The following is a 15240-nucleotide window of genomic DNA, read 5'->3' as shown; positions in this document are numbered from 1 at the left end:
TGCAGACTGACCCCATGCACACTCATCTGGTGCCTTCGGGAAGTGGAGATGTTTGAGATATATATCTCGAACTATCTACTTCTTTTGTAAGGTCTGATGGTGTAGTGGGTTAAAGCATACTAGTTATGCCTGCTACTGGAAGGTAGTTGTGCTTTCTGGGTTCGAGTCCCACTGGTGGGTGTTGTCCAAAGATTATTTAATCTTCACTTGTGGTTTATGCAAGTATAGGCTTATAAGCTGGACACGAGTTCTCTCACATTGACAGTGGCTTGATGGAAAATGCAGACTGACCCCACACTCATCTGGTGCCTTCGGGAAGTGGAGATGTTTGAGATATATATCTCGAACTATCTACTTCTTTTGTAAGGTCTGATGGTGTAGTGGGTTAAAGCATACTAGTTATGCCTGCTACTGGAAGGTAGTTGTGCTTTCTGGGTTCGAGTCCCACTGGTGGGTGTTGTCCAAAGATTATTTAATCTTCACTTGTGGTTTATGCAAGTATAGGCTTATAAGCTGGACACGAGTTCTCTCACATTGACAGTGGCTTGATGGAAAATGCAGACTGACCCCACACTCATCTGGTGCCTTCGGGAAGTGGAGATGTTTGAGATATATATCTCGAACTATCTACTTCTTTTGTAAGGTCTGATGGTGTAGTGGGTTAAAGCATACTAGTTATGCCTGCTACTGGAAGGTAGTTGTGCTTTCTGGGTTCGAGTCCCACTGGTGGGTGTTGTCCAAAGATTATTTAATCTTCACTTGTGGTTTATGCAAGTATAGGCTTATAAGCTGGACACGAGTTCTCTCACATTGACAGTGGCTTGATGGAAAATGCAGACTGACCCCACACTCATCTGGTGCCTTCGGGAAGTGGAGATGTTTGAGATATATATCTCGAACTATCTACTTCTTTTGTAAGGTCTGATGGTGTAGTGGGTTAAAGCATACTAGTTATGCCTGCTACTGGAAGGTAGTTGTGCTTTCTGGGTTCGAGTCCCACTGGTGGGTGTTGTCCAAAGATTATTTAATCTTCACTTGTGGTTTATGCAAGTATAGGCTTATAAGCTGGACACGAGTTCTCTCACATTGACAGTGGCTTGATGGAAAATGCAGAATGACCCCACACTCATCTGGTGCCTTCGGGAAGTGGAGATGTTTGAGATATATATCTCGAACTATCTACTTCTTTTGTAAGGTCTGATGGTGTAGTGGGTTAAAGCATACTAGTTATGCCTGCTACTGGAAGGTAGTTGTGCTTTCTGGGTTCGAGTCCCACTGGTGGGTGTTGTCCAAAGATTATTTAATCTTCACTTGTGGTTTATGCAAGTATAGGCTTATAAGCTGGACACGAGTTCTCTCACATTGACAGTGGCTTGATGGAAAATGCAGACTGACCCCACACTCATCTGGTGCCTTCGGGAAGTGGAGATGTTTGAGATATATATCTCGAACTATCTACTTCTTTTGTAAGGTCTGATGGTGTAGTGGGTTAAAGCATACTAGTTATGCCTGCTACTGGAAGGTAGTTGTGCTTTCTGGGTTCGAGACCCACTGGTGGGTGTTGACCAAAGATTATTTAATCTTCACTTGTGGTTTATGCAAGTATAGGCTTATAAGCTGGACACGAGTTCTCTCACATTGACAGTGGCTTGATGGAAAATGCAGACTGACCCCATGCACACTCATCTGGTGCCTTCGGGAAGTGGAGATGTTTGAGATATATATCTCGAACTATCTACTTCTTTTGTAAGGTCTGATGGTGTAGTGGGTTAAAGCATACTAGTTATGCCTGCTACTGGAAGGTAGTTGTGCTTTCTGGGTTCGAGTCCCACTGGTGGGTGTTGTCCAAAGATTATTTAATCTTCACTTGTGGTTTATGCAAGTATAGGCTTATAAGCTGGACACGAGTTCTCTCACATTGACAGTGGCTTGATGGAAAATGCAGACTGACCCCACACTCATCTGGTGCCTTCGGGAAGTGGAGATGTTTGAGATATATATCTCGAACTATCTACTTCTTTTGTAAGGTCTGATGGTGTAGTGGGTTAAAGCATACTAGTTATGCCTGCTACTGGAAGGTAGTTGTGCTTTCTGGGTTCGAGTCCCACTGGTGGGTGTTGTCCAAAGATTATTTAATCTTCACTTGTGGTTTATGCAAGTATAGGCTTATAAGCTGGACACGAGTTCTCTCACATTGACAGTGGCTTGATGGAAAATGCAGACTGACCCCACACTCATCTGGTGCCTTCGGGAAGTGGAGATGTTTGAGATATATATCTCGAACTATCTACTTCTTTTGTAAGGTCTGATGGTGTAGTGGGTTAAAGCATACTAGTTATGCCTGCTACTGGAAGGTAGTTGTGCTTTCTGGGTTCGAGTCCCACTGGTGGGTGTTGTCCAAAGATTATTTAATCTTCACTTGTGGTTTATGCAAGTATAGGCTTATAAGCTGGACACGAGTTCTCTCACATTGACAGTGGCTTGATGGAAAATGCAGACTGACCCCACACTCATCTGGTGCCTTCGGGAAGTGGAGATGTTTGAGATATATATCTCGAACTATCTACTTCTTTTGTAAGGTCTGATGGTGTAGTGGGTTAAAGCATACTAGTTATGCCTGCTACTGGAAGGTAGTTGTGCTTTCTGGGTTCGAGTCCCACTGGTGGGTGTTGTCCAAAGATTATTTAATCTTCACTTGTGGTTTATGCAAGTATAGGCTTATAAGCTGGACACGAGTTCTCTCACATTGACAGTGGCTTGATGGAAAATGCAGACTGACCCCACACTCATCTGGTGCCTTCGGGAAGTGGAGATGTTTGAGATATATATCTCGAACTATCTACTTCTTTTGTAAGGTCTGATGGTGTAGTGGGTTAAAGCATACTAGTTATGCCTGCTACTGGAAGGTAGTTGTGCTTTCTGGGTTCGAGTCCCACTGGTGGGTGTTGTCCAAAGATTATTTAATCTTCACTTGTGGTTTATGCAAGTATAGGCTTATAAGCTGGACACGAGTTCTCTCACATTGACAGTGGCTTGATGGAAAATGCAGACTGACCCCACACTCATCTGGTGCCTTCGGGAAGTGGAGATGTTTGAGATATATATCTTGAACTATCTACTTCTTTTCTAAGGTCTGATGGTGTAGTGGGTTAAAGCATACTAGTTATGCCTGCTACTGGAAGGTAGTTGTGCTTTCTGGGTTCGAGTCCCACTGGTGGGTGTTGTCCAAAGATTATTTAATCTTCACTTGTGGTTTATGCAAGTATAGGCTTATAAGCTGGACACGAGTTCTCTCACATTGACAGTGGCTTGATGGAAAATGCAGACTGACCCCACACTCATCTGGTGCCTTCGGGAAGTGGAGATGTTTGAGATATATATCTCGAACTATCTACTTCTTTTGTAAGGTCTGATGGTGTAGTGGGTTAAAGCATACTAGTTATGCCTGCTACTGGAAGGTAGTTGTGCTTTCTGGGTTCGAGTCCCACTGGTGGGTGTTGTCCAAAGATTATTTAATCTTCACTTGTGGTTTATGCAAGTATAGGCATATATATATATATATATATATATATATATATATATACTGTATGTATATATATATATACAATGGGGCCTCGACTTCCAATGCTAATCCGTTCCCAGAGACGGATTGGAAGTCAAAATATCGGAAGTCGAAGCAAATTTTCCCATAAGAAATAAAGGGATTTGAATTAATCCGTTCCCCACCCTTCAAAATATTAACATAAAAATACATTTTATACTGAATACAAAGTTTTTTTCTAACTACAATACAGTACCAAAGTTACTCTTACCTTTATGGAGGGCTCTTGATGGCGTATGAAAGATGGTGATGGGGGAGGAGGAGAGTTGTTACTGTTTGGAAGGGAAGTCCCCTTCCATTATCACATCAGGCAGTGATGTTTTCTCTGGGTTACTCTCTCTCCTACGTTTTGCCTGAATACCACTAGGACCTGGTTGTGGTTCAGTGCTTGTTTGTCTCACTACAAATTTGTCAAGAGACATTTGTTTTTCCATTCGTTTTAACATTTGTCTGTAATGATGCATCACTTTAGCACCCATAATGTCTTTTTTCTTAGCTAGTATGGTGGATATCGTTGACTGAGATTTGTTGTACTGCCTAGCAAGTTCACCTACCTGCACACCATCTTCATATTTACGAATGATCTCTTGTTTCTGCTCTATGGTCATTCTTACATGGAATCTCATATGTTGAGCCTTACCACTGACTTTCCTGGGACTCATGGCGTATTATATAATGATTACTTTAATGTTCAAAATGCAAAAAATCACCACAAAAGCGGAATTTCTTATAGGCGCGATCGTCACTAAGCGGGTAGCTGTAGTAAACTGAGGCAGGTCGGACCGCGTGGTCGGGAACTACGCGCTTGGCCGACCCAAACGTGTACCAACAAATATCGGATGTCGACGACACCATCGGATGTCGAGTCGCATTTTTCAATGAAATTTATATCGTAACTCAAAATTATCGTAAGTAGGGGCAATCGTATGTCGAGGTGCCACTGTATGTATATATATATATATATATATATATATATATATATATATATATATATATATATATATATATATATATATATATATATATATATTATGTATATATATGTATATATATATATATATATATATATATATATATATATATATATATATATATATATATATATATATATATATATATATAGTGTAATAGCAAAACTATTTGCACCCTTCTTGAGCCCGGATGGGCACATGTATAAGCAAGTAGATGGGGTCGCCATGGGTTCTCCCCTAGGTGTCCTGTTTGCAAACTTCTACATGGGTACCATCGAGCAAAAAGTCTTAGTCGACATGAACTTGAAACCGGCCATATACTGCAGGTATGTTGACGACATTTTTACACAGGTACCTGATGTCAGACATCTGCAGGAGTTGAAGGAGGCATTTGAGCAGAGTTCCGTGCTGCGTTTCACTTACGAGATGGAAAAGGATGGGAAGCTGCCCTTTCTAGATGTAACAGTCATGGAAAAGAGCGGAGGTTTCCACAATGCAGTCTACACTAAGGAAACGAACATAGGAATGTGCCTAAATGCCAACAGCGACTGCCCAGACAGGTACAAGAGGAGTGTTGTTAACGCTTATGTCGACCATGCTCTCAGCCACAGCTCAGAATGGAAGCAAGTTGACGAAGAACTCTGTAGGGTAAGGCAGGTCCTAGTCAACAACGGCTTCTCCAATGGTTTCGTCGAAGACAGCATAAGAAGGAAAGTGAAACGCCATGCAACCTCTGAAGAGACAACTAACACAACACCTATACCCTCTATTTGACTATTTTACAGGAACTTCTTTTCCACAGCTCATAAAATGGAGGAAAGGGTCCTGAAAGATATTGTTAATAGAAACGTTATCCCTACAGACAAAAATCAGAGGATACAACTGACGATTTACTATAAAACCAGAAAAACGGCCAGCTTACTCATGAGAAACTCTCCAGACACAAAGCAGAACACTTTAAAAGAGACCAACGTCGTCTATGCCTTCAAATGCCCTCTTGGGGACTCTAAGCTCCAAAAAACCCAGTATATAGGCAAGACAACAACATCTCTTTCTAGGCATTTAACAATGCATAAGCAACAGGGCTCCATTAAGGAACATATAATCTCTTCCCACAACCAAACCATCGCCAGAGAAATCCTAGTAAACAACACAGAAATCATCGATAGATACAGCGATAGCAGGCGGCTTGACGTCTGCGAGGCACTATACATCAAGAAGTCAACACCAGCAATCAACAGCCAATTAATGCACAACTATATTCTACCCACCTCAAGACTCCGCTCCAATATAGAAGCATCAAGAAATATGGACCAATAGGCTTTCTACAATCACTTCCATTCAATACCCATTGTTTCGTGTTCTGTCTTGTGTTTAGGAATTTAATACCCTATTAATACCACCTCACCCCATCTACCTCACTCAAATGTAGATATAAACAAATCGAAGATGTGTATGTTCTATTCAGTTGTGTATGTGTAAACTAAAGTCTTTGAAAATGTAATAAGTTTTACAAAACGCGCTCAAGTGTCGCGTCAGACTAGAAATAAAAATGAATTTTGGAGAATTGATTTTTGAATTACCACCAACAGTGAAAAGAAACATACGAAAGATCGAGAAAATTCGTGTTAGAATTATTAATCTTACTTTTTCGGTCATATTTAATAATATATATATATATATATATATATATATATATATATATATATATATATATATATATATATGTCGTACCTAGTAGCCAGAACGCCCTTCTCAGCCTACTATGCAAGACCCGATTTGCCTAATAAGCCAAGTTTTCATGAATTAATATATTTTCTCTAATTTTTTTCTTATGAAATGATGAAGCTACCCATTTCATTATGTATGAGGTCAATTTTTTTTATTGGAGTTAAAATTAACGTAGATATATGACTGAACCTAACCTAACCTATCTTTATAGGTTAGGTTAGGTTAGGTAGCCGAAAAAGTTAGGTTATGTTAGGTTAGGTAGGTTAGGTAGTCGAAAAACAATTAATTCATGAAAACTTGGCTTATTAGGCAAATCGGGCCTTGCATAGTAGGCTGAGAAGTGCGTTCTGGCTACTAGGTACGACATATATATATATATATATATATATATATATATATATATATATATATATATATATATATATATATATATATATTATATATATATATATATATATATATATATATATATATATATATATATATATATATATATATATATATATATGTCGTACCTAGTAGCCAGAACGCACTTCTCAGCCTACTATGCAAGGGCCGATTTGCCTAATAAGCCAAGTTTTCATGAATTATTGTTTTTTCGATTACCTAACCTACCTAACCTAACCTAACCTAACTTTTTCGGCTACCTGACCGAACCTAACCTATGAAGATAGGTTAGGTTAGGTAGGGTTGGTTAGGTTCGGTCATATATCTACATGAATTTTAGCTCCAATAAAAAAAAATTGACCTCATACATAATGAAATGGGTAGATTTATCATTTCATAAGAAAAAAATTAGAGAAAATATATTAATTCAGGAAAACTTGGCTTATTACGCAAATCGGGCATTGCATAGTAGGCAGAGAAGTGCGTTCTGGCTACTAGGTACGACATATATATATATATATATATATATATATATATATATATATATATATATATATATATATATATATATATATATATATATATATATATATATTATATATATATATAAAAGTATCTACATGTTTTGTTCACCCTAATTGTTCAACTAAACACTAAACTGGTATAGTGCCGAAAGAGCATAGTGGCCACCCTTACACAGCATGACAAGTCATGCAGATGATGCCATCTCTCTCACCAAAATGACTTCTCCCAACATTCCTTTTACTGTTATTACACTATATATACATGCTGTATATAAGTATCTGCATGTTTTGTATCTGCATTTGGCAGATGACACTACAGCCCTCCCATCCTCAACATTACTCCTCCCACAGCACAGCACAAATTATCACAACAATCCTGCTATTATAAGAATCCTGGTAATTTTTATCACAGTCAGACTTTGCAACACGGTTCCCAATATATAAACCTGATTGTGTCACTGACTTAAAAAAATAAAAATACCCGGAGGCCCGTTGCACAAACCAGACGTAGGGCTGAAGGCACGTTGCACAGTATAACCACTTAACTGCGCCAACCGAGTTTTCTCGGTCGGCGGGAAACTGCGCCAACCAAGAAAACTCATTTTGATTTTTCGTAACCAATTCTAAATGTGTACGAGGTTAGTTGTGTACGAAATGGACTCTTAGGACCTCTAGTGAGAGGCAGCCATCTTGGAAAAAAATCCCAGAATGCCCTAGGGCTGCTGGCTGGGTTAGTACTGAATGAGCAACCATGGGTGGCGCAAGTGCCTCTGTCTCCCAAACACCTGTCCGACACGGTGTTGAAAGATAATGCTCTGTCAGTGAAATTCAAACCTTATTGTTTGAAGAACATAAGGGTCATAATATTGGGGAAGCCAGGTGCAATAAGGACCTAACACAAAGGTCGGATGCAAGTGATACAGCACCTATGAGGACGATATAGCGAGCGTATCCAGTTGTAGCTCTGAGCGTCACCCTTGCAATCCTATGCTATTTATTTACATGATACTTAGATGAATCGTTTTCTGCGTTCAGGGGTGCGTCTAATTTCCACAAGCTACCACAAACTACACAAACTTCAGAAAGCTTCCTGGCAATACGTTAGTAATGAATAAATATGATATATTAAGTTAGGCTGACCTAACCTAACCTATCCTAACCTAACCTAACCTAACCTAACTTAACCAAACCAAACCTTACCTAACCGAAGCTTGGATCGTCGACTTGATTTGGCGTCACCAGCTCTATATTTTCGTCTAATTTCTTTATAAAAAGATACTTTTTCAGATTAAAATTATGTTTTTTCGTGTTGTACATTCAGCACCAACATTATAATGAGTAAGTATATCATATTTATTCATTACTAACGTATTGCCAGGAAGCTTTCTGAAGTTTGTGTAGTTTGTGGTAGCTTGTGGTAATTAGACGGACCGGCGTTCAGTGATGATGCATCTGATACAAAAAGCATAGATGAACAGTGAACAAATCCACAAGGGCCGTGACGAGGATTCGAACCTGCGTCCGGGAGCATCCCAGACACTGCCTTAATCGACTGAGCTACGACATAGATGAACAGTGTTAGCGGCTTCCATGGTGGTGTTTTCCATAGATATTTTCAAGAATACCTGAATCTCTTACCAACTGATGGACACTCTTGAGGCTAGCTGAATCTCTTCCTGACTGACGGGCACTCTTGAGGTAAGCTGAATCTCTTCCTGACTGACGGACACTCTTGAGGTAAGCTGAATCTCTTCCTGTATGGGACCATACAAAGCGATCTTTTCAAGATTACCTTACAAATTGATCTTTTCCTATAATCTTTTCAATACTACCTTATGCTTTACAAGCTTGGTTACATACAACCTAAAAGTTCTAAAGCCAAGGGTGTACGTGAGTGCGTTATTTGACAGTCTCCGTGGTGTAGTGGTAAGACACTTGCCTGGCGTTCCGCGAGCGCTATGTCATGGGTTGGGTCCGTCTAATTACCACAAGCTACCACAAGCTACACAAGCTTCACAAAACTTCCTGGAAATACGTTAGTAATGAATAAATATGATAGATTAGGCTAACCTAACCTAAACTAACCTAACCTAACCCTACCTAATCTAACCTAACCTAACTTAACTTAACCAAACCAAACCAAACCTAACCTAACCTAACCTAACCTAACCGACGTTTGGATCGTCGACTTGATTTGGCGTCACCAGCTCTATATTTTCGTCTAATTTCTTTATAAAAAGATACTTTTTCAGATTAAAATTATGTTTTTTCGTGTTGTACATTTAGCACCAACATTATAATGATTTAATATATCATATTTATTCATTACTAACGTATTGCCAGGAAGCTTTGCGAAGCTTGTGTAGCTTGTGGTAGCTTGTGGTAATTAGACGGACCGCATGGGTTCGTATCCTGGCCGGGGAGGATTTACTGGTAATTATAATTACTACGCAATTCCTTAACTGTAGCCTCTGTTTAACGCAACAGTAAAATGCGTACTTGGATGTAACAACGATTCTTCGTGGCAGGGGATCGTATTCCAGGGACCTGCCCTAAATGCTACGTGTACTAGTGGCTGTACAAGAATGTAACAACTCTTGTATATATCTCAAAAAAAAAAAAAAAAAAAAAAAAAAAAAAAAAAAAAAAAAAAAAAAAAAAAAAAAATTGCAAGCACACAGAATGAAGAAACAGGAAGTGAAAATTTATGTGTACCTGGTGCACTGGGAGCGAAGTCGCGCTGTGTACCATGGGCCACTTCATTGATTCTTATTCACTTCCGAAGTACTGAGTGTGTAATACAGTGTGTTACTGTGTAAATAGTGTGTGAAACTGTACATATTGTAATTTTAGTGATTTTTTAACAGGTAATATTGCGACAATAAACATTTATTGTGGACACATTACTGACACATGTATCACAGTTCCATGGAACATTATGAACGTTCTACTATATACATATTGTAAAGGACACAAATATGCATCATATACGATTAAAAAACAAATAAAACCGCATTGGAAATACATAAAACAAATAATTGAAAATATATTTGTGGCAACACCCGGTGCTTGAATGGCCCGCGCAACCGTGTCTGGGCGAGTCTCTCCTGGGCGACCAGGCCCTGATGACATCACAGCGCATCTTGTCCACATCCCTACAGCCAAAGAAAGTGGAATTTGGTATTTATTTTTACATAGACATGTTCAGGGAAGGGAATTTATCATTTTACGAAGAAAAATAATTTTTTGGGAACACTTCATTTCATGTGTACTGGGGGAATTTCTCAATAAACTCTGCGCAGCACGGTGGTTAAGGGTTAAAATATGACAAACCCGTAGTGTGCCGAAAATAAATTGCTCACAAATAATTTGTTGTTCTTCCGAAAGTGTTAAATACCCTTCCCTGATCACATATCTGTTGAAAAAAATTCACAAGTGTACTTACTTTGAAAAAGGCGCGTGACGTCACAGCTCGGTGGTTGCCCATGCCGTAGACTCCCTGATGCAGTTGCGCGCAAGAATCAACATGCCCGAGTTGCCACAAAATTTTTTTTTTAATTTTTTCTGCACAATTACAAATGCATTTATATTGTTTTTTGTTGCTAATCCTATGAATATTGAACATGGTTACAGTATTCTGACAGTAGAAAATCTTTACTGTTCCTAGACACTGTGTTACATGTACCAAAATGTGTCCATGTTACATGTATCAAAATGTGTCCATAAACATTGATCATATTTCCAATATTTCATGTTCAAATAAGTACATTTATAACAAATTTACACACTCTACACTATCACACACACTATATACATCCCCTAGCAACACACTGAGACCTGCGCAAGTGTGAGATAATCAGTGAAGCAGTCAATGGGGCATAGGGGAACTTTGCATTCAATGAATTTAGCTCATGGATCTAAGTAAGAACAAAGCAGTTGGCCCAGATGGAGTTTCACCATGGGTTCTGAGAGAATGTACACCTGAGATCAGCATTCCACTTTAGCTTATTTTTCAGACATCCCTGTGTACAGGAGTCATTCCAGATGTATGGAAAAAAGCTAACATAGTTCCATTCTACAAAAGTGGCAACAGGGAAGACCCCCTCAATTATAGACCTGTATCATTGACAAATGTAATAGTCAAAATATTGGAAAAAAATAATTAAAACTAAATGGGTGGAACACCTGGAGACAAACAATATAATATCAGACAGTATGGTTTTTGATCTGGAAGATCCTGTGTATCAAATTTACTCAGTTTCTAAGATCGAACCTCAGAGATTTTAAAGGAAAGAAATGGTTGGGTTGACTGCATCTATGTGAACCTAGAAAAGGCTTTTGATAGAGTTCCACATAAGAGATTGTTCTGGAAACTGAAACATATTGGAGGGGTGACAGGTAAACGTCTAGCATGGATGAAATTTTTTTAATTGACTGAAAAATAAGAGCAGTAATCAGAGGCAATGTATTGGACTGGAGAAATATTACAGGTGGAGTACCACAGGGTTCAGTTCTTGCACAGGTGATGTTCATTGTCTACATAAATGATCTGCCAGATGGAATACAGAATTATATGAACATGTTTGTGATGATGGTAAGATAATAGGAAGGATAAGAAACTTAGATGATTGTCATGCCCTTTAAGAAGGCCTGAACAAAATAAGTATATGGAGCACAACTTGGCAAATGGAATTTAATGTGCATAAATGCCATGTTATGGAATGAGGATTAGGAGAACATAGACCCCACACAACCTATAAATTATATGGGAAATCTTTAAAGACTTCTGATAAAGAAAGAGATCTAGGGATGGTTCTAGATAGAAAACTATCACCTGACGACCACATAAAGAACATTGTGCAAGGAGCCTATGCTATGCTTTCTAACTAAAGAATTGCTTTCAAATACATGGATGGAGAAATACTAAAGAAATTGTTCATGACTTTTGTTAGAGCAAAGCTAGAATATGCAGCGGTTGTATGGTGCCCATATGTTAAGAAACACATCAACAAACTGGAAAAGGTGCAAAGACATGCCACTAAGTGGCTCCCAGAACTGAAGGACAAGAGCTACAAGGAGAGGTCAAAGGCATTAAATATGCCAAAAGCTACAAGGAGAGGTCAAAGGCATTAAATATGCCAAAACTAGAAGATAGAAGAAAAGAGGCAATATGATCACTACGTACAAGATAATAACAGGAATCGATAAAATTGATAGGGAAGACTTCCTGAGACTTGAAACTTCAAGAACAAGAGGGCATAGATTTAAACTAAACAAAGATGCCAAAGAAATATAAGAAAATTCACTTTTGTAACAGAGTGGTAGAGGGTTTTAACAAGTTGGGTGAGAAGGTGGTAGAGGCCAAAACCTTCAGTATTTTTTAAAGCTTTATATGACCAAGAGCCCTGGGAAGATGGGACACCACGAGCATAGCTCTCATACTGTAAATACAGTTAGGTAATTACTAGATGCAGATGCATCTTCACTTGCATTCCCTATGGTGTGTGTTCTTGCAGACAATGTAGGCATGTTTACTTTTGTCCTGTGTGCCTGTGCCTGGCATATAACCAAGCTTGTGTACAGCCAGAATGTCCTTACCCCTGAGTTTGTCAGGAACTGCTTGAGGCATTGTTGCTGGCACCTCATACGTTGCAACATAGCCCTCCACCCCATACTTCATGAGAAGTTGTGACACTAGAGCAACACTGAATGTACGTATTGGGGGTCTCTTGTCAGCTTTCACGAGATAAATATTGAAACAGTTCAGTACTGCAACGTCAATGAGGTGGAAAAAGAATTTCTTCGTCCACTTCACAGATTCTCGCACGCACTCGATGGCACCAATCAAAATGTCAAATTTATCAACTAGCCGCATATTTATGTTGAAGTCTATGACACAATCAGGTTTATATATTGGGAACCGTGTTGCAAAGTTCATTTTGCCTTTGTCCAACATGGAACCGGTGTGAATAGTTGTCAACATATTCTCCTAGCATATGTCTCTCCAGCGCACTGATAACATTTGTTAACACTTTCACAGCTGACAATCACCCACTGCAATACCAATGCCAAACACTGGCATTTTCCTCCTGTGGGCCTTGACAGTGCCACATACGCCGGTGTTGTGGTCAAGGAGGAATCTGGTCAGCAAGGGGCTGGTATAGTAGGTGTCTGTGAACAGGATATGCCCCTTGTTCAACAACGGTTCCATGAGTATTTTCATGACACTGCCTGAGAATCCCATGTGGATGGATCCTGTCTTTCTTCATTATCATTGTTCTCAAAGTGCAGGCACCTGAGAAGCAGCAGGAACCTATCACGTGACATGTACTTGTTGAACATGGGGGATGGAACAAGGCTGTCTTTGCTCCAATAATCCTGGATCACGTGTTTTTCTGAATGCTTCATCATCATACACAACGCTAAAAACACATACATTTCCTCATTTGTCGTGTCTTTCCAACGTGTCATGTGAGAGGCAGGTAAAATACCAGAGTCAATGAGGCTGTAAGCATATCTGTTCATCTCTGCAACAAGATGGTCCATGAATTCCTGATCAAAATATGCCATAAAATAATCAATTTCAGCCATATCATGACCAGTATAGGGGGAATAAGGGTGTCACACCAACATCGGTGCCATCAAATGTTGGAATTTGTGGGACAAATGTCTCACAATCCTCCCACGCAAGTACTCCAGTGGTTTTGGCTTTGGCACCAACACCACCGCCACCACTAGCATGAGCACTATCACCACGGGCCCCAAAAACATGGCTCTGTCGTCTTGTGGTAGAGCTGCGTATGGGTATACCAGGAGATGAGTGTGTTCTGCGTAGTATAGGCCTACCATGAACACCTGATGTTGAGGGAACACTGTCGTCTTTGTCTTCAGGCCATGTGACTCGCTGCCTCTTGCCTTGGCGTGTTGCTGGGGCAGAAAAACCCCGCCTAGTAACACCATTGCTGCTTGTACTCGGTTAGTCAACACTGCTTGTATTGGAGCCTATGTCACTGAAGCCTGAGAATGATTCATCACATGTAGTATTACTAAATAAACTGACATCAGGGGGATACACATGGTAATGGTGACTCTAGCAGTGTTGACCTAGGGCGGCGAAGCAGGCCAGGCAAGGCACGTGTACGGTACACACTCGCAACATCGTTCACCTCTGTGTTCCCATCACTCGAGCCCGACCCCTATATTAGGTCTTTTTCATGACCATTGTCCGAGTCATCATTCATCGTGCCATCATCATACAATATGTCCCGTATTTCATGTACTCTGAGAGTCGTTTTGCTGGACCGTGACTGACCGTGGACCAGGAGCTCGTAGACGATGCGTCAGATATGGTTGCTTCCTTGAAACTGAGGATCCTCCATGGCCCAGGGACATGCTGGGATTTTTTTTTTAAATAGCGGACGATCGCTGGAAGCCTCGGGCATCCATTTCATACCCGCGTCACCTCGTGCCACTTTTGAATTGTACACTATACCTATGAGAGCCCTGAGGTGCATTGTGCACCACCCATCGAGAGCCTCAAGACATGTTGCACAGTACAGTGGTTAAACTGGTTGAGAGAGGTACAGCCATTGACGTGATTGGGAAGGTCATTCCTCATTCTGGATCCCTTGATTTGCAGAGAATTTCTAGTGTGGTTAAGTCGCACTTTGGAATGTCAAATAGGTACAGTATTTGTTTCTAGTGTGATACCCATGGGTTCTGTTACAACCTTTTAGGAAGCGTTTAAGGTCAGGGTTGGCATTACGGTTCAGAGTTTTAAAGATACAGTGGCACCTCGACTTACGATTGCCCCGACTAACGATAATTTAGAGTTACAATGTAAATTTGATAGAAAAATGCGACTCGACTTACGATAGTGTCGTCGACTAACGATATTTGTTGGTACACATTTGGGTTGACCGAGCGTGTGGTTCCTGGTCATGCGGGCCGACCTGCCTCAGTTTACTAGAGCTGCCCGCTTAGGGACGATCATGCCTATAAGAAATTCTGTTTTTGTGGTGATTTT

At 40.0% G+C, this 15240-nt stretch overlaps 1 protein-coding gene across 1 annotated transcript; it reads right to left on the bottom strand.

Annotated features, from left to right (window-relative positions):
• Positions 1–13433: 13433 nt before the first annotated feature.
• On the bottom strand, positions 13434–13805 carry LOC138356409 (piggyBac transposable element-derived protein 4-like). Its single transcript, XM_069312549.1, has one exon. The coding sequence runs from the start codon at positions 13803–13805 to the stop codon at positions 13434–13436; it is 372 nt and encodes a 123-aa protein (XP_069168650.1).
• Between the last annotated feature and the right edge of the window lie 1435 nt (positions 13806–15240).

Source organism: Procambarus clarkii, chromosome 72 (assembly GCF_040958095.1).
Source record: "Procambarus clarkii isolate CNS0578487 chromosome 72, FALCON_Pclarkii_2.0, whole genome shotgun sequence".
In the NCBI taxonomy this organism is placed as follows: domain Eukaryota; kingdom Metazoa; phylum Arthropoda; class Malacostraca; order Decapoda; family Cambaridae; genus Procambarus; species Procambarus clarkii.
The sequence above is the reverse complement of the archived record's forward strand: the minus strand, read 5'-3'. Positions and strand labels throughout refer to the sequence as shown.